Source organism: Pleurodeles waltl, chromosome 3_1 (assembly GCF_031143425.1).
Source record: "Pleurodeles waltl isolate 20211129_DDA chromosome 3_1, aPleWal1.hap1.20221129, whole genome shotgun sequence".
Classification (NCBI taxonomy): Eukaryota; Metazoa; Chordata; class Amphibia; order Caudata; family Salamandridae; genus Pleurodeles; species Pleurodeles waltl.
In genome coordinates, this window is record NC_090440.1 from 1,827,519,842 (window position 1) to 1,827,540,319 (window position 20,478).

The following is a 20,478-nucleotide window of genomic DNA, read 5'->3' on the forward strand; positions in this document are numbered from 1 at the left end:
TCACGCACTAGCAGTAATGCTAAAAGTATTAATTGGGTCATTAGAAGTGGCACTAATAGTTGTTGCAGTGCCAATAGTTATGTAGTAGGGATGCTGTTAGTAGGTAGAGCTTACATTAGCAGTGTAATGTTAGTAGTAGAACTATTAAGAACAATTGTATTACCAGCAACAGTAGTCACAATAGAGAAGTTAATTGTAGTATTAGTGCCAGATGTACTGTTATCTCTAGTGCTTGGTTCACTACCAGTAGGACCTAAATTGTGACAATACTCCCTATTTTGTCTGAAACGTTATTTAGTATTATCCATTTAAAGCAGATTAAATTTGACTCATTGCAGTGCAAATACCAGTGCATTTACTTGATGAGAAATAAGTCAACTAGACTGATGAGTGTGCATTAGATGAAAATGGACTATAAAAATGACATACATTCCAAGGAAGTGGATTATTTTTTTTCCCTTCAAATGCAATTTCAAGCTCCCAAATTTCAGTTAACGCTCAGAAAGCTTGTTTTCTTCAAAATGATTCTTTTTTATAACATCCGTACTCTTAGGGGGTCATTTTGACCCTGGCGGTCAGTGTTAAAGCGGCGGCCAACCCGCCAACAGGCTGGCGGTCCAAAAAATGGAATTCTGACCCTGGCGGGAACCGCCAACACAGGCCGCCGCTTTAACACTCCGACCGCTACGGCGGAACAAACAAACAGCGCGGCGGTCACCGCCAACAGCCAGGCGGCAGACAATGTACCGCCCACCCTATCACGACTCACCAATCCGCCACCTTTTCCGGGGCGGGAGCCCCGCTGATAAAAACACGGCGGAAACAGACATTTCCAATGGAAAACGCTCACCTCGACACACTCCGCGTGGAATCGGTACAGCATGGAACTGGAACTCGACATCCTCCCAGCCATTGCCTTCCTGCTCTTCTTCCAGGATCACGAACGTCGCCGCAGACGACAACGGTGAGTACTGCACCTACGACACAGGGGAGGGGGGAGGAGGAAAGGTTACGGGCACACACATACGCCACACACCCACCCCCACCCTCACCCCCACCGAAATACCTACACACCAATGCAGATTAAAAAGTCAGAGTGACACCCCAAACCCCCAAAACAAAAATGCAAAGACAAAAGGCAATGATTGTAAAAATAGAACTATTTTATAGCAATAATTAAGTATAGCGGACTAAGCAATATATAAAGAATTTTTACACATCTCGAATAATATATTTACAAGTAGCAAAAGTCCGGCACAGTTTTGCAAAGTTCAAATGTCCGTGGGCCAATGTGCAGCAACACATGGGCAAAGCCCACACACGAGATCGAGTCCATTGGAGAGAACACTGCTGGGGCATCACAAAAATAAAATACTGGCACCTCAGGGGGAAGGGAAGGGGGGGCACCTCAGCCACATGAGTCCACGACGCCAGATCCACGAAGGGCCTCCATGCCCACTGTGCCATCCTGGGGAGTGCAAAGCCACAGTCTCTCAAGTCTCACAAGTGGGTGGATTGCCCACTGTGCCATCCTGGGGGGTGCAAAGCCACAGTCCATCAGGTGGATTACAGAGTCCACTGGTCATGGAGGAGGCATGGTGGGCAGAGTGCCTCGTGAAGCCCTGCCCGACACAGAACCGGGCCTGCCAATGGGCCAGCGGTGCTTGACAGGAGGGCCCAGCGGAGCGGTGCTTGACAGGAGGGCCCAGCGGAGCGGTGCTTGACAGGACGGCCCTGTTCAGCGGTGCTCCTCACAGCGGGGCCCTGTTCAGCGGTGCTTCTCACGGCGGGCCCTGTTCAGCGGTGCCTGTCTTGGCGGGGCCCTGTTCAGCGGTGCTCTTCACGGCGGGCCCTGTTCAGCGGTGCCTGTCTTGGCGGGGCCCTGTTCAGCGGTGCCTGTCTTGGCGGGGCCCTGTTCAGCGGTGCCTGCCTTGGCGGGGCCCTGTTCAGCGGTGCTTCTCACGGCGGGGCCCTGTTCAGCGGTGCTTCTCACGGCGGGGCCCTGTTCAGCGGTGCTCTTCACGGCGGGCCCTGTTCAGCGGTGCCTGTCTTGGCGGGGCCCTGTTCAGCGGTGCTTCTCACGGCGGGGCCCTGTTCAGCGGTGCTTCTCACAGCGGGCCCTGTTCAGCGGTGCCTGTCTTGCCTGTCTTGGCGGGGCCCTGTTCAGCGGTGCTCTTCACGGCCGGCCCTGTTCAGCAGTGCCTGTCTTGGCGGGGCCCTGTTCAGCGGTGCTTCTCACGGCGGGCCCTGTTCAGCTGTGCCTGTCTTGGCGGGGCCCTGTTCAGCGGTGCTCTTCACGGCGGGCCCTGTTCAGCGGTGCTCTTCACGGCGGGCCCTGTTCAGCGGTGCCTGTCTTGGCGGGGCCCTGTTCAGCGGTGCCTGTCTTGGCGGGACCCTGTTCAGCGGTGCCTGTCTTGGCGGGACCCTGTTCAGCGGTGCTTCTCACGGCGGGGCCCTGTTCAGCGGTGCTCTTCACGGCGGGGCCCTGTTCAGCGGTGCTCTTCACGGCGGGGCCCTGTTCAGCGGTGCTCTTCACGGCGGGCCCTGTTCAGCGGTGCTTCTCACGGCGGGGCCCTGTTCAGCGGTGCTTCTCACGGCGGGCCCTGTTCAGCGGTGCCTGTCTTGGCGGGGCCCTGTTCAGCGGTGCTTCTCACGGCGGGCCCTGTTCAGCGGTGCTTCTCACGGCAGGCCCTGTTCAGCGGTGCTTCTCAAGCGGGCCCTGTTCAGCGGTGCCTGTCTTGGCGGGGCCCTGTTCAGCGGTGCTCATCACGGCAGGCCCTGTTCAGCGGTGCCTGTCTTGGCGGGGCCCTGTTCAGCGGTGTCTGTCTTGGCGGGGCCCTGTTCAGCCGTGCCTGTCTTGGCGGGGCCCTGTTCAGCGGTGCTTCTCACGGCGGGCCCTGTTCAGCGGTGCTTCTCACGGCGGGCCCTGTTCAGCGGTGCTTCTCACGGCGGGGCCCTGTTCAGCGGTGCTTCTCACGGTGGGCCCTGTTCAGCGGTGCTCCTCACGGCGGGCCCTGTTCAGCGGTGCCTGTCTTGTGTTTCGAGTGAACCACACCTGGCCAATACTTCCCGCTCAGTCAGCCTCGGACCTTTCCGTTGCGGGGCCCTACTGTGATGGAGTCCTGGGGCCCTGGGTCTCCTTCGATACCCCCGGAATGGGGCTGGTGGGGCCCTCATGGCCAGGTCGGCTGCTCCCTGCCTTTTGCGCTTTGCTGCCCTTGCCCTCCTTGGCAGACTCTCCGTGGCCCTTGGCTCCCTTACCTGATGTGGCAGGTGACGGTGCAAGGCTACCCTCCTTGGGGGCAGGCGTATCAGGCCTGTTGCGCCTGCCCTTAAGTTTTTTGCTCCTCTTCCCAGGGGGGGGCTGGCTGTGCCTTTGCTGCTGGCCGATGTCCCTGCCCAAGGAAAGGGCGGACTCCAAAAACCAGGCACGACGTTCTTGGGAGTTGCTGGGCTGGTGGTGGCTGAGGTGTTTTCTGAACTCTTACGAGATGGAGGGGGTGGGTCAGGTGAGGAAAAGAGGTCCACTTTAGAGAGGAATCGTTTTTTCTGAGCAATGGGAAGGGTAGCTGGAGTGGGTATGGGAGTGGAGGAAGAGGATGTGGTTGTAGGAGAGTCAAGTCTGGTGTCTTTGGGTGCAGGTGCTTGGGCTGGAGGCTGACGTGAGGTGGATGGCTGTTGGTTGGGTGCCTGCCTGCGTTTGTGTGGGTTGGAAGCGGGGGTGACAGACACACTGGGAGAGGACACAGGGGACGTGTACATGGCAGTGGGGGTGGTGACTGCACGTGTGCGGACTGGTCTGGAGGGTGTGCTGGTGATGGGTGTACTGGCTGATGGTGGTGTGCATGCAGGTGTGAGTGTAGACGTCACAGGGACTGAGGAGGGAGACGAGGAGGTGGGGGACACAGAGGAGGTAGTGGCTGTTGGCATGTCTGCATCTGTATGTTGCTTGTGTGAATGCTTGTGTGTTCTGTGGTGCTTATGTCTGGATGAGCTTCCCTTGGGTGTTGAGGTGTGTGCAGGCTGGTCTGTAGGTGTGGATGGGATAGGCAGAGGAACAGGGGAGTGGGACTGGGTGGAGGGAGTTAGAAGAGGGAGGCTGGAGACAGGGACAATCGCTGCCGTCAGTGCTGAGGCCAGAGCGTTGAACGATCGCTGATGGGCAGCCTGACCCGAATGAAGGCCCTCCAGGTATGCATTGCTTTGATGCACCTCCCTCTCCACACCCTGGATGGCATTCAAAAGGGTAGACTGCCCAACAATGATGGTCCTCAGGAGGTCAATGACCTCCTCACTGAGGGCAGCAGGGGTGACTGGGGCAGGGCCTGAGGTGCCTGGGGCGAAGGAGATGCCCACCTTCCTGGGTGAGCGGGCACGGGGCATACGCTGAGGGGCTGCTGGGAGGGCGGAGCTGGTGCACCGGGTGGCGGCTGTACCTGTAGTATCGGTGGGCACGGATGTTGCCGCCACCGCAAGGGAGCTCCCATCGGAGGACGTGTCGGTGTCACTGACGTCTGCACGGGTACCCGTGGTGGAGCCCCCCTCGCCCTCCGTCTCACTGGTCATGTCGGAGTCGGTTGCATGGCCCTCCGGGGCCATGTGAGATGCAGCTCCCTCTTGCGCCGATGCCACTTCTCCTCCGCCTGATGATGCTAATGCACACATTCACAGAAAAACAAAGAAAATGGGGGGGGTGGAGAAATAAAGACAAGTTGAGTGCATGCATTGGGGACACCGTTGGCGGAGAGGACAGACACAGAAGCCCCCTGCACTACGCTGCGCACTTGGGGTACACTACTCATTCACTGGGACATGCCCTACAAGCCTATGGGCGACAACTGCCCACACAGAATACACAGGTCCATGAATAGCGTTACTAGGCACCCTACAGAGGTGGGGGGCGGGGGCACAGGACTATACCTCACAGAGCGGCCTAGCCTACAGAAATCGCCCTGGCCTATGGATACCCACAGCCCTCCTCCCCCACCCAGGCACCTCCACTGCGCCCATCTAAATCTGGGTAGGCCACCTCCAGGATCCGGGACATCAGGGGGGTCAAGGTACGACTGGCACCCCTCCTAGGTTGGGAGGCCATCCCCAGCAGAGCCTCGGTGGTCTTCCTGCTCCGCGGCGGATGTCCTCCCACCTTTTGCGGCAATGGGTGCCCCGTCTGTTGTGGACCCCCAGGGCCCGGACGTCCTTGGCGATGGCACGCCAAATATCGATCTTCTGATGGGCGCTGACCTATGTGACATGTACAGGGGGGGAGAAGAAACATCATCACTTTTCTGCATGCTCGATGTGAGTGGCCCCCCCTCCCCAAACTTGCCATGTGGCACATGCTCTCATCTGTCGTGCCATGCATTCGCAATTCGCTCCCCTCCCCTCCATCGTACATCCACCCCACTCATCACAGGCATTGCCCACTATGCATTGGCCCCCGTGTACTCACCTGTTGGTCTGGAGGACCGTAGAGTAGCGCATACTGGTGGAGGACCCCGTCCACGAGCTTCTCCAACTCTTCGGAACTGAAGGTGGGGGCCCTTTCCCCAGTCGCAGCAGCCATTGTCACTTCCAGACCGAGGTCACAGCAGCACTTGCAGTATAGGTCCTCTCCCGTGGATGCTCAGGTCTCTTGTGATTAAGCAGAGAGAAAATGGCGGTCACGCCCGCGGCGGTGCGTACCGCGGCGGTGCGTACCGCGACCGCCGGCGCACATCGTCATTGGCTCCTGAAACCCATAGGGTTCAATGTTAACCAATGCTGCTTTGCGCCGCGGTCTTCGACCGCCTACCGCCACGGCGTGCCACGCCAGCGCAATGACCTCACTTCACATTGTCACACTTCACGGGTCAGGCAGCCGCCATTTCAAGGGCCCACATGGCTTAATTCCTACTGTGTCACACATGGCTAGGCCTTGCATCGACACTCATACAAGCCATTCAATCCAGAGAGAATAGTGTACTGTGCAGGCTGTGGGAACTTACCTGTGGGTTGATTGACTCTGTGCTCCATGTTGTCCTTCCTAGGCACCGTCCGCTGGGACTTGCGAGGAGACGGAGGAATGTTCCCATGTACAGACCGCTGGTAGACCTGTCGACAATGGAAGAACGACATGTCATACTCACCTACAGACTCAACAGTGCCACTATACAGGAACTGTTTGGCCAGCTGGAGCCAGACCTGATGTCACCCATCCGCCAACCCACAGGGATTCCGCCTCTAGTGCAGGTGCTGTCAGTGCTCCATTTTTTGGCTAGTGGATCCTTTCAAACTACAGTGGCCATTTCATCTGGGATGTCTCAGCCTATGTTTTCCAAGGTATTGTCCAGAGTGTTGTCTGCCCTGATGAAATACATGCGGAGCTACATCATTTTCCCTGAGGCGGGTGACTTGCATACAGTGAAGGGTGATTTCTATGCCCTTGGACACATTCCCAATATCATTGGTGCCATTGATGGTACCCATGTGGCTTTGGTCCCCCCAAAAGACAATGAACAGGTGTACAGGAACCGAAAAAGTTATCATTCGATGAATGTCCAGGTGGTCTGTTTGGCTGACCAGTACATCACCCATTTAAATGCCAAGTTCCCAGGGTCAGTGCATGACGCGTACGTCATGCGAAATAGCAGCATCCCTTATGTGATGGAACAGCTACAGAGACAGCGTGTGTGGCTAATTGGTGACTCTGGTTACCCCAACCTGCCTTGGCTATTGACCCCAGTGAGGAATCCCAGGACAAGGGCAGAGGAACGGTACAATGAGGCCCATGGGCGTACTAGGAGCGTGATTGAGCGGACCTTTGGCCTCCTGAAGGCCAGGTTTAGGTGCCTGCATATGACAGGTGGATCCCTAATGTACTCACCAAAGAAGGTGTGTCATATCATCGTGGCCTGCTACATGCTTCACAACCTGGCTTTGCGACGCCAGGTGCCTTTCCTGCAGGAGGATGGTCCAGATGGTGGGGTTGTGGCCGCTGTGGAGCCTGCGGAGAGTGAAGAGGAGGAAGACGAAGAGGACGACACAGACAACAGGGACAGAGTGATACTGCAGTATTTTCAGTAACACACAGGTAAGAATCTACTCCTGCATTTTATTTTATCTGTAACAGTACTGGCTCTCTACTGTCTGACCTTTCACCCCAATGTATGGTAACTCTGTTGTGAATTTGCCTTCCTATTTCAGTGATCTGGTCCCCACGGAGTGTCCTCTGGTTTATTTCCCCATGGACTACCGCTGTGTGACACTGGTATGTTGTCATCACAATGTAATTTGACATTTTTGGTTGGTTATATCGAATACATTTGGTTTAAAAAAAAAAATAGCAGACTCCTGATGGTTTTTGTGCAATAATTGTGTTTATTGAAGTGCAAAAATTGGTGTATAGTTCAAAAAGGGTGATGGGTGATGGTGGAGGCATGTCCATGGCAGAGTCCAGACTCTCGTTCGCACAGGTGCATTGTCCATATGCCTATGGAAGGTGGAGCAGGGGCAGTTCAAGGGGGACAGGGTGAACAAGTGGGACAGTGGGATGACATCCGGGGGGATCTGTGCATGGCGAGGGTCTTGACATCCTACTCTGTCTTCTTCCTAGGTCTCAGGCCTTTCTTGCGGGGTGGTTCATGTTCTGCAGGGGGTGGGGTCCGGGTGGCCCGTTGCTATTGTGTCGGGGCCTCCTGAGCACTAGCGCCGGCGGAGGTGGTGGGCTGTTCTTCCTCCATGCTATTGGCAGGGGCCCTTTGGGGGGCCACATGGTCCCGCAATGTGGTGACAATCTGGTTGAGTGCCACCACGATTGTACCCATTGCGAAACTGATGCTTCGCAGTTCTTCCCGGAACCCCATGTACTGGCCCTCCTGCATGGCCTGGATCTCCTGGAACCTGTCCAGGACCGTCGCCATCATCTCTTGGGAGTGGTGGTACGCTCCCATGATGGTGGTGAGGGCCTCTTGGACAGTGGGTTCCCTAGGCCTCTCCTCCCTCTGTCGCACAGCAGCCCTCCCAGTTCCCCTTTGTTCCTGGGCCTCTGTCCCCTGGACGGTGTGCCCACTACCACTGCCCCCAGGTCCCTGTTGTTGTTGGGGTGGTGGGTTGCCCTGGGCGCCCTGTAGTGGTAGAGACACCGCTGCTTGACCTGTCCTGGAGACAGAGGCATGCGCCCGCTGGGTGGGTGCAGTGCTGGGGTTTCCAGAGGGGGGGTAGATCTGCTGTGGCCTGTGGCTGCCTGAGGGGAACCGACTGTCTAGAGGTCCCCGATGGTCTGGGCTGGTCATCAGGTTCTAGGTCGACAGAGCTGCTGTCATCACTGGGGGCCTGTTCTGGGGGTGGGATGGACATTTCTGGACCCTCCGGGCCGGTGTGTTGGCGTTCGGGTCCTGCAGGGGTAAAAGAGTATGGTTATTGCTTCTGTGTGTGCCATGGCATGCGATTTGTGGGTGCCCTTGTCCCCCAGTGCTGGCATTCCCTTGTGGGAGGAGTTGTGAGGGTGGTTGGGGGGGGGATGGGTATGTGCAGTGGTCATGCTTAGGTGATGGGTGTCCATGGCTTGTGTTGGCATTCAGGGGTTGGTGTTGGTTTGGGTGGGTTGTGCTGGTGAGACATTAGCAGGGAGGATATGTGCTGGGGGGTTGGGGGTGAGGGTGGGGGTGTGGGTTGGCATGCTGGTGGTTGGGGGGGGGTGAAGTAGTTGAGATTAGACTTACCAGAGTCCATTCCTCCGCCTTCTCCAGCGAGGCCCTCAGGATGCAGGATGTTCAAGACCTCTTGCTCCCATGCTGTGAATTCGGGTGGAGTGGGTGGGGGTCCGCCGCCAGTCTTCTGCACAGCGATGTTGTGTCTTGACACCATCGTCCGCACCTTCCCCCGTAGGTTGTTCCAGCGCTTTCGGATGTCTTCCCGATTTCTGGGATGCTGTCCCACAGTGTTGACCCTGTCGACGATCCTTTGCCATAGCTCCGCCTTCCTGGCTATTGTGGTGTGCTGCACCTGTGTGCCATAGAGCCGGGGCTCTACCCTAATTATTTCCTCCACCATGACCCTGAGTTCTTGGTCCCAGAACCTGGGGTGTCTTTGGGGTGCCATGGGGTGGTGTGGATGAGGTGTGGGGTGGTGTTTGTGGTGATGAGTGTAGTGGTGTGTGGTGTTTTGTGCGTAGATGTAGTGTGGGGAATGATGTTGGGTTCCTGTGTGTGTTGTGGTTTGCGTTCCCTGTGCTCTCTCTCTGTGTATTGCGCCTTGTCTCTGAATTTCGATTTGTAGGGGTTTGTGGGTGATGTGGGTGTGTGTTTTATATTGTATTGGGTGTGTGGGAGTGGTGTTTGTATGTGTATCAGGTGTGTGTATTTGTAATTGTCCAATGTGGCAGTGTTTTGTAAAGGTGTGTGTATTTTGAGCGCGGCGGTGTGTACCGCCAATGGGATACCGCGGTTGAAAGACCGCCGCGTGGATTCGTGGGTCGTAATGGCATGGGCGTATTTCTGTTGGCGTGGCGGTGGAGGTTTGGTCATCTCCAGTTTATCGCTGACCGCTGATGTGGCGGCCTGCAGTCGAGGTCGGGTTTTTGGCGGTTTGGCAGTTGTGGGTCAGAATGACCCTGGCGGGTTACCGCGGCCGTGGCGGTGTTCTGGCGGTCTTCTGACCGGCGGTAACTGCCTTTTACCGCCAGGGTCAGAATGACCCCCTTAGTCTTTAATTTCCATGAATTTACAACCCAAACTCTGTTTCACTGGTTAATATTACACTTCCTCATCAAGTGTAATGCAACTAAGGATGAAATAAGCACAGAGCACAATTAGTGGTGGAACATTGGAGGATGCACTAGCACTCCAGACGTCTGTAAATTATGCATGTTTGCTAGTACAGTATTTAAATTGCTGCTGTTCCCATACAGTTCGAAGGGATGGAGCTCAGATCATTAGAAATGTTGTACATTGTTGGCTGTTTCGTATTTACAATCCAGTTTCTTCTGATAATATTTTCTCTTCTTAATAGTTGTTAATCAATCAAGGCATGTATGAGTGCTGATTAGCCACTCCGGAGCTATATTACCAATAAAATATTTGTGCAATTGTAGGTTCACCATTGTGGCTGAAAGCCTGCAACAGGTCCGCCAGCAGCTAAAAAAACTAGAAGAGTTGGAACAGAAGTTTACATATGAACCAGATCCCATCACACACCATAAACAGAACTTGCAGGAGCAAACGAACAGACTTTTCCGACAGCTTATACAAAGGTAACTTTGATTTTTGACTAGGTTTAACATAACATTTCTGTGGGCAGTGCTGTGCCTGTTATGTCTTCATTAGAAGGTCATTGTTCTCCTCTTATTTTTAACATTTTGGATAATGCTTGTGTTATGGGTTATATCTGTGTCTTAGTTGTCTGTCACTGGGGTTTGAAATCAACAATTTCTTTAATTTTGCCTGAACAAGCCAGTCCAGCTCGGTAGCTGAAAAGCTATCTTGGCATATTGTACAATTGCTCCTTGTATTCCATATGAAAAGGTATTTTATGAAGAATGGATAGAATGAGCTACCTTGCTTAGAATTCATTTAAAAGAGCAGGTGTATTCCTACAAATTTTTTGAACGTGAGAGATATACTATACACACAAAACATGATAGTCCTGTGCTTAGCTATTAAACTTATTCTGTAGGTACTCTGTTTAGGTTTCCTCAAAATGTACACATTTCAGCATTCCCCATACAGGTTGATGAAAGAAAAATTTCAGAAGTCTGCTGTTTGAATAACGTAGCCTATAAGTCAGTATTATTTTTCTAACATAACAAACAAAGGCTTGCACAGATGTTGCAGTAACAGTAATGGTAATGGTGGTGGATATAATGTAGGCAGTAGTGATGGTTACATTATTAGTTTTATTGTTTAATGCAGGCAATGGCTGTGGTGGTATTCGTGGTTGTGGTAACGGAGGTGGTGGTTACGGTAATGGTGGGAATAGTAATGTGGTGGTGGTAATTTAAGTTGAGGGTTAACAAAAAAGCAGTTGTCACTACTGGAAAGCCAAGCAAAGGACCAGAGCCAGAGAACAAGCAGGAGCGAGCTGAAGAAAAGCTGCTGGGATGGCTCTGATTTGTACATAGCATCCAGAAGGAGCCAAATGCAGCAGCATCATAGGAATACTGAATGAACTGAAAGTGTAAGCAGTGGTCTAGCAGCAGGAGAATAGCCACTGCCACTCTAGTAGTGAGGGTGGGGTGGAGCAATTGTCGTGACCTCACAAAAAGGGACAACCATTTTTGAGCTGTCCCATGCAAACACAAAAAACTATTAGGCAGGCACACATGAAAATCCTAACATCAGAATAAAACACAAAATGGTAAATAAATGCATAAAAATGTTTGATATCTATACACCATGCGTTTACAGATAAAAGGTAATGCATACATGTATTTGTGTGGTGTAAAAGTCTCTCATGCCTTGCAATTAAAACACCTCTTGTGAGGCACATTGATTTCCAAAACAGGCAATAGTATGTAGAAGTACTTTTCTGAGCCTATTGTATAAATATGATAAAAACAATTCCTTGCCCATTTCTCGGATTTCTTACTGTAAGTTAGTCCATGTGTGCTTTCATGATCTGACTGCGTTCTCTTTACAGTCCTTGGTTTCTATTTTTGTAATGCAAAGGCACAATATCAAAAGCAGTCTGTATTCAACTTCAAGAACCCATTATTGCTGACCATCTTCTGTATAACTACCAGTCTGCCTAAAGATGATGATGCACTACAGAAATCACTACCTTACAGTTAGACCTGGCATCCTTGGCATGATTTCCCCCTGACTTTTTGCCTCTAGACTTCCAGTTTCTGCTGACTTTGTTTTTCCTGGCCTAAGGATTCTACACACTTTACCACTGCTGACCATTGCTGAAGCGTCTGTGCTCTTTCCCTACAATATGGTAACATTGGCTCATTCCCAATTGTCATATTTAATTTACTTATGAGTCCCTAGTGAAGTGCACTGCATGTGCCCAGGGCCTTTAAATTAAATCCTTCTAGTGGGCCTGCAGCACTCCTTGTGTCACTCGCTTGAGTACCTATTTAAACACGTCTCAGGCCTGCCATTGCAGAGCCTGTGTGTGCGTTTGAACTGCCATTTCAACCTGGGAAAGTACACCTTTTGCCAGGCCCAAACCTTCCTTTTTAATACATGTCAACCCTAAGGTAGGCCCTAGGCAGCCCCAACGACAGGGTGCAGCGTATTTTAAAAAGTTGGACATTAAATTTTAGGTTTTACATGTATTGGTTGTGAAAAACTCTTAATTTCATTTTCCACTACTGCCAGACCTATCTCTCTCATAGGGAAACATGGGATTACCTTATTACACTTCGTAAGTGAAATTCACAATCTGGAAGAGATAGATTTTTCGTGTTTGGTGTCTCTGGAATCACAATTTAAAATCCTAATTTATGGCGAAGTTGAATTTTAACTCACAATTCTGAAAATGTCACTTCTAGAAAGTTGGCATTTTCTAGCTTTAGCCATCTGGTATCTTCTTCCTGTCTCTGACCATAGAAAATTGGGAGCTCAGGGGGGCGTTTGAGGGTATATCAGTAGTGAAAATATTATGTTTATAGCAGTGCTACAGCCTTGCAGGCAGTATTGTAAGTCTTCAAATGTTAATATTTAACAATGAATGACGACCACGGGCAATAAAGGAACCCTTGCAATCCTAATCTGTGTAGTGTTTGCCCGGTAACCTGTGGAAACAAATGGTTGTCAGCAGTTGTAGCACATCAGCATGCATTGCCATTGTGACCATGCCTTGCGTGTTCAAAAAATGTACCCATACTGATGAATGTTTAAGACATTTATGTGGTGAAGACAGCTTGTTATGACCGTTTTTCTTGCACGAGTAAGATAAGCAATATATGACATTTTTCGTTTTGCAATTGGAAAATGCTGATTGTCAGATATTTATGCCATTTAGTGTTAGACTTTGAGTCTGAAGTTAATTTACAGGTTGTGCATTGTTGGCATTTAAAGTGGCTGGTGATGGGAGGTAAACCCAATCGTTGGGGCAAGTCATTTGGGTGTTGGTCCACTCTTTTGGCATATACTAGCCAGTCTTTTAGATTCTTGAACCTTTTGAATGAAACTCAAGGCTTAAAAAAGTCAAATTGCGCCAGTATATGCCACTTGTGGAGAATAATATTCTTTACCCTATTAACCTTTGGGTTAAAGGTAAGTACACATGTCAAATGTCATATGTTGTTTTTTTGTTTAGGTGTTAACAGTGACTCACGTGGAGTGTACCACGCCCTTTCCATAGCATTTTTGACAAGCTTCTTAGGGTAGCCTTTTGCTGTTAACTTGCAGCTAAGAATTTCTGCATTTTTAAGATACCTCTCTTTAAGCATGCAGTTTCTCCTAATCCTGAGAAATTGGCCAGATGGCAAATATACTTCCTGCCTCTGATCACTTGTCTGGGGAGGGAGCCAGCTGGGCTTTGTGTATTTCCCCAAGGTAGCCACACACAAAGGGAGCTTAGGTGTGACATGATGGGTCATCTGTGTCCTGATGGGCAAACCTGGGCTGGGTGAGACGGAGGAGCTGGACACAAAGGGCTAAATACCCTGTGTATTGAGTCTGGAGCCAGGGGAGGAAGGGTACCACATCTGTGCACTTCAAAGGCCTGTCTTTTAAGTCTCTCCACATCAAATGGAACACTGGGTGTAAGAACTCGTCCTCACACACCACCACTTCAGTACACTTCTGGACCTGTGAATACCCTGCCAGGAAGAAGGACTGCTGTGTTGCTGAAGGCCTGCCACGCTGCTAGCCTGCTGTTTTCTGAACTCCTGTTTTGATGTGCTGGCCTGTGCCTGCTGCCTTCTTGCCTGAGGTTGGGAAGGACATGATTTGAATCCCTCCAACCCAGAACCCAAATTAACTTCAAGGGCTAGTTGTCTGACCTCCTAATCTGAAGTCTCAGGGACATAAAAGACTTCCAACCACCCCCTGCTTCTGCACCTGGACTTTGCCATCTGTGAGTCTGCCTTGCCAAGTGGTGCTACCAAGGTCCTGGACCCTTGGAAGTGGGCCTAAGGAGCTTGCTTCAGTGGAATTGACACATCCTCTTCTATGGGAGCAGAGCTGATACATCACAGCTGTTGCGTGGAGCCGAACTAGCGCATCACCTCTAATGTATGAGTCTGAGCTGTTGCAGCAGACCCGCATTGCCAAATCTTGGGACTGGCGCATCTCCTTCAGAACCACCACTGTACAATGCTTTATCTGGCGCAAGCTTCTCGCATTTCTCGTCAACAGCAGCCTCGATGCTGCTACCGAACCTCTGCATCGCGGCCACTGCGTGGATTGGAACCAACACATCGTCTCAACTGTGCCACACATCCTCGACACTGGTCTTCACAACTCAAGTCTCGTCGATAGTATCCTTGAGTCGGCATATTATGATCTCACACTGCAGTCTCACCGCATCTCGGAACCAAAGCACCTCCACGGCTGCGCAATGCATTTTTGCTTTGTACCCATACAATGCTCCACCAGGATTTAAGGTACTTTGGTTCAGCTGGCCTAACTGGGTTCCTGTAGCCGGTGCGCACTTCATCGTGGTCTGCCCGAACTTTTGACTTTTCCCTGGTCCAGTGCAACCAAATATCCAAAGTTGGTGCTTCTTGCTTCTCAGGGTTGTTTTAGAGTTTATTCTTTAAAAAAACTAAAGCTTAACTTTATTGGATTTTTGTGGGTTTTGTCTTATTTATTAAAGTATTTTCTACTTTTTCTAACCTGATGTGGGGTCATTTTTGTGAGTTGTTTCACTGTTTTGCAGTTTGAAGTGTTGGACAAGTACTTTACACATTGCCTTCAAGCTAAACACTACTGCTCTGTGCCAAGCTACTAGAGGGAGAACACAGGTTAATTTGGGGTTTTCTTGTGCCTTCTCTTGACAAGAATTGTGATTGGGGTGTGAACCCTGGTCAAGCAGCAGTCAACCAACAACCCAGTTTCTCCCATTTACACATAGTAGATAATGCCTTCCTGATCACAGATGAAGTTGACTCCTGCCTCCTGATGTTGCCAGTCCTTTCAGCTGCCTTCGACACAGTTGACCATCCCACCCTTATAAGCACTCTAGGATCTCAAATGAGAATCACCAGCAATGCCCTTCTCCTCCTGGCTTTCTAATTGACACCAGTTTGTTTGTATGGGCAAACCCAATTCCCAAAAGATTGCAATTCTCTGCAGAGTCCCTCAGGGCTCCATACCCCTGTCATCTTCGCTATATGGAGCTGCTTGGTGTCCTACTTACGGATAACAGCAGCAAATTTCACCAATATGCTGATGATGCACAACTCTACTTCAAATTTCCTCTGCCTTTTATAATACTGCCTGCACATCTTCTAGACCTTTAAGTCTAGTGCATACCTGAAGCTCAACCCAGGCAAGTCTACATTCCTGTTATTCACAAAGAACAACAAACAAAAAACAGTACCACTCCATCTCAATGACATGAACCTTGATAGCTTTGAAACCAAACTTTAACTGATTGCCAAGTCACTTTGATTCATCCTGTACACCAACCTCACTATCAGAGAATGCCTTGTGTATATATAAAATGGAGACTGGTCCAAGCTCTCTCTACTAAAGAAGGAGAAACTGTTTCTTTCAGACAGTGACTTCAGAACTGCTCTACAAGCTCTTGTATCTTTGTATCTTTATCAATCAATCAGTATTTGTTGAGCGTGGCTTATCACCCTGAGGGGTATCCAGGCTCTGAGGTGTGATGCTGCATACTTGGCGGCCTCTCGTCGAAAAGCCAGGTCTTTAGCTTCTTCCTGAAGTCGAGGAGGAAGTGTGTGGTTCAGAGGTGGAGGGGGAGGTTGTTCCAAGCTTTGGTGGGGAGGTACAAGAAGGAGGGGCCTCGGCAGCGACTCCAGTGGTGTGTGGGACATGTATGAGGGAGGTTGATCAGCGTTTTCTGGCAAGTTGGTGGAAGGTCAGCCGGTGTACCCTTGTCCAAGTCCTTTCATTAGAAAGAAGCCATACAGAGGGTCCTGGCATTGGAGATCGGAACTTGAAGTTATTCCTGTTTTACTTAGAGTTGAAAAAGGGTGGAGGTCTTCACTCTGTTTTTGACTTTTGACTCCTTAATTTTCTTTTCAATTTGCTCACCCTGGCATTGGTTCTGTCTGTTTGGATCCAGGAGATTGGATTGTGGGATTGTACATGTGGGGGGGTCTTATTTCCATATCCCTGTCCTGCAGGCCCACAGGTGCTACCTGGGGTTCAAGGTAGGCCATGAGTATTTTCTGATGCTATGCTCCCTTTCAGCCTTACCAGTGCCCCTCAGGTGTTCAAGAAGGTGATGGTTTTGGTCACAAGTTCCTTCGGAGTTTGAAGGTAATAGTCTGTTCTAGGCTTCTGTGGCTGTAGATACACATGCTCTGCATACTCCTGTCATCTAGTGTTGGATCTGAATGTGTGCAAGTTGTTTTTCTTCTAAGAAAGTCTTTTGAGTCACGAGTGCATGTGCTTCAACTCCATTGTTTGATTTGGTTTTCTCCGCCATTGGGTTCGGACGTGTGTGCTAACGCTCCAAGTCGAGACCGCTGTCAGATCTCTCTTTTGGTCCTATCCTATTGCTGTTGATTCTGTTACTGGTGGCATTTTTTCCCTTGTGGAACAAACCTCTACTATCCATCCAGTCGACACGGTTTCCATTGGGGCCCCATTGAGGTCCTCATCCTTCAGAGCATTCCATCTTCCTCTCCTGCTCCATTTTCTAAACAATGCCCTCTCGGTGATGGAACGTGCTCTGTTTCAGTTTTGCCCGTGTTGCTACACAAAATACCCCAAGACCGACTACCACCAGGTCTGTAAAATGTGTCTCCCCCGACCACAGAGAAGCTGATAGCTGCCAGGCTTTTCGCTCCAAGAAATGGCTGTGTCTTGTTGAGCACGCCATCTAGAAATACAGTGCAGATGGGCCAACCACACTCCCAACATCTTTGAACACCAGGATGTTGAACATGAGCATCAACCAGAGGCTTTGGTGGCTGAAGAAGAGGCCTTTTCTGTTGAGGCCAGCTCAGAGTCAGACCCCAAGTTTGACTTTGCCATTACCGATATATCAATAAAGACTGGCGCAGCAAGTACGTTGCCCCTCAGCCTCGAGTCAAATCCATCAAACGACTTATGCCTCCACAACAAGAGGCTTTTGTAAAACCACTGTCTCTAGGCCATGGTCGACACAAAGATTCCAGTTCAGATGCCCCGCCCTCCAGCTCTATGCCGAAACATCACTCAAAACCAAAGGCTTTGGTGCCGTCAACCTCCCTGGCCTCCATCCCCTCCAGGACGACAGCTTCGGCACCAAAACCAAAACTCTGCTCCAAAACTAAAATTGCTAAATCGGTGGGGGGCGTGGCCAACAAGATGGCTGACTGGACGCACTAGTCGAGTGCTCCCAGCCCCGGCTTCAACATCCGCCACCATCCTGCCGCCCCGCGGACCCGGCAGTTCAGTGGATGGTGACCGGAGTGGAGTGCAGGTGAAGGGCACGAACGCCGGCAACAGAGTCGCGGAGATGCACTCATGGTGAGTGCCTGACTCCAACATGGCGGCTGCGATTTTAGCTGTGTACTGGGCCGGCAGAGTTTAACGTGTCCGTACTGGGTATCCTGATCCAACGGAGCCTGGCGTAGGGTGTCTGGTGGGCTGAGGGTGACCAGCTTTGTCTCTCGACTCTCGGCAGTCTCGGAGAGCAGCGCAGGCGTGCAAGTGCAGTACGCCTGGCCTGGCGATCGGCACTCGTGGGGTGTGTTCTGCCCGGATATCACAGACATGTGAGGCACTGTGCTGAGCTGGGACGGGGAAGCTGGGAGGCTCTGTGAGGCAGATGGGGCCCTGTCAGTGGGCCGGTTGCTTAGGATGCTGTTTGCCCCCCTCCCCTTTGCTGCCTAGACATTGATGGATGGCAGGTTGATTACAGAGCTGACTGGCTGAGCAGGGAAGCACCCTAGGACGCAAGAGAGCCTGGATCGTTGGCATGGCCCCCGCTCGGTGTGCTTTGTGGCGCCACTGCAGCGGACACTCCTATCCGGCGGCTGGGACACAGTGAGACTTCAGAGTGAGCTTGGGCGCAGCGACTTGGGGGGGATCGGGCAGTTGGCCTGTTGCCCGGACGCGATCACCAGAACCCTGAGAGATCAGCAGAGGTCGGTGCTGTGGGCCTTGTACAATATGGGTAAAGACAGATCGAACAAAGTTGCACAGCAGACCAGGATGGACCAGTACACGGCCCAGGGTACAGGAGGGGGCCTACAGAAAGAATCCTCTGGATCCATGGAAAAGGTGGGTGAGCCCACCGGGTCACAGATCCTGGCGGCCATTGAGGCATCCGGACAGGCGGTACAGGTGCATATTGCCGCTACGGCAGGTAGACGTTAACTTATTGAGAGCTGATTTAAGGGTGGTGACAGAACGTTTGGTGGCCACTGAAAAGCAAGTGACTGGCATGCAGACGGACATTGATAAGCTGAAGGCCACAGTGGCCATCCTTGAAGTTAAAATTCACAAGCTTGATGGAAGGGCTGAAGATGTGGAGGGGAGGGTGAGGAGATGTAATCTACGAGAAGTGGGCTTCCCGGAGGGAGCCGAGGAGATGGCCCCAGAGGCCTTCCTAGAGGATTGGATCAGAAAGACAATGCCCACCCGCACCCCTATCGTCGGTGTTTGTGGTGGAGCGAGTACATAGAGCCGTACACCCCCGCCACTACCGGGAGCTCCCCCTAGAACGATTATTGCCAAGATTCTCAACTATAGGGATCATGACATTATCCTACAGGAAGTACGCAAACACGATGATCCTACCTACGAGAATCACACTATGCGCTTCTTTTCTGACTACACTAGGACAGTACAACTCAAAAGGCAATCGTATGTAGGTGTTAAGCAAAAGTTACAAGAAATGGGTTACACCTATATGCTACTATACTCAGCCAAGTTGATAGTCCTCTACAAGGGCCACTCGCATTTTTCCAGGCGCCTGAAGAAGTCTGGGACTGGTTGGAACTTAGAGGTAGTGAAAAAACCCCGGAAGCCCCTCACAGAAGAGGCCGCAGAGGGAACCGGCGGACCGGAGATTCTCAGGCCACTGCATGCAGGAATAACAGGCACCGCCGCACCAGCCATGGCAACAGGGTGATAGTGCGCCCAGATGGCACACTGAGTCTGGAGCGGAAGAGTGTGAGGAGGCCAGACTGTTAGTGAAACCCGTCACCTCAGAGAGATCCTCGCACTCCAGGTCGCTACGTGGCGAGGAAAGCCCAACCCCAGACTTGGACAATGCCGACACCTGAGCGCTGTTGAAGAGACACTGAGATGGAATACTGAAACTAAACCCTTGCCGGGCTTGGAAAAATTGACCCTTTTCTTCCTTCTCTCCTCCCTCTCACTCTCTCCCCCTCTCTTCTGTTTCGCTACTTATCTGTGCTGGGGGAGGCGGGGACTTGGGACTGCAACAACATACGGGGAGAGGGTGATCTAACAAACACGCTCCCCTGCTTCGGCCACGACTAACCTTGCCTTACTCTCTTTTACTCATCTAAGTGGCACGCACCCTGTTTTTTGTTTATGATCTTCTGTAGTGATAAGCTAAAATACTTGGGATTAGTGTGTGCATGGTTTGGATGGTTGTGGGAGGGGCACCGGAGAACCGCTTGCGCGTTGATCGCACCATCTTGAACCGTACCTTGCTGTTGAGTGGGGGCAGTGATTCGCTCTCTCCCACCTCTAGATTCTGGAGTGGATAGCGGGGCGCGCACACAGATGGGGCAGACACTAGTTGTGGGAGGTGTTTACCCGGGGGGAATGGGGGTGTTGAATGGGGTTCATGGTTGAGTTGGAGTTCTGTTTTATCCCCTTGGTGTACTTTATGCATTGTGAAGAAGAGAGGAATTGGAGTTGCACTGTTGAGTGCACGCTGGACTGGAGTGTGGGGTTTGGGTGGACACGGTAAGGGTGGGGGGGTGGATGAGGGGTGGAGCTGCGACTGTTGGCTGGAATAGATCGATGAGTACCGTAGTGCAAATTATTACATGGAATGTGAGGGGGCTGAACTCTTTTGTAAAGCGCTACAGAGTACACACTTACCTTAGACGAATAGATGCACATATTGCCCTCCTACAGGAGACACACTTGATGGATAATGAAGCGCAAAAACTACTGAAAAAGTGGCGGGGACAGTTTTATTCTGCGACATATTCATCCTATGCTCAGGAATAACCTGTACTTCGTAGATATATGGAGGGAACTGCACCCATGTCCATAATATACTCCTGTTACACACTCATACAAGGGGCATATAGCAGATTGGATAGATTTCTGCTAGCAAACAGCGGCACAATTAATGTTCGGCGAGCGGCCTGTCAGGTTAGATTCCTATCAGATCATGCCTCTCTGTTATAATGTTAGACAAAAGCATCTAAGTCAGCGA

At 51.4% G+C, this 20,478-nt stretch overlaps 1 protein-coding gene across 8 annotated transcripts in view; it reads left to right on the forward strand.

Moving 5' to 3' along the window:
• Window positions 1-20,478, forward strand: part of STAT1 (signal transducer and activator of transcription 1) — a 533,280-nt gene that overhangs the window by 199,360 nt on the left and 313,442 nt on the right. For all 8 annotated transcript variants that reach the window (XM_069225879.1, XM_069225877.1, XM_069225884.1 and 5 more), the window contains one exon: window positions 10,073-10,231. In XM_069225879.1, the coding sequence (XP_069081980.1) occupies window positions 10,073-10,231 (159 nt within the window). The remainder of the gene's footprint in view (window positions 1-10,072; window positions 10,232-20,478) is intronic.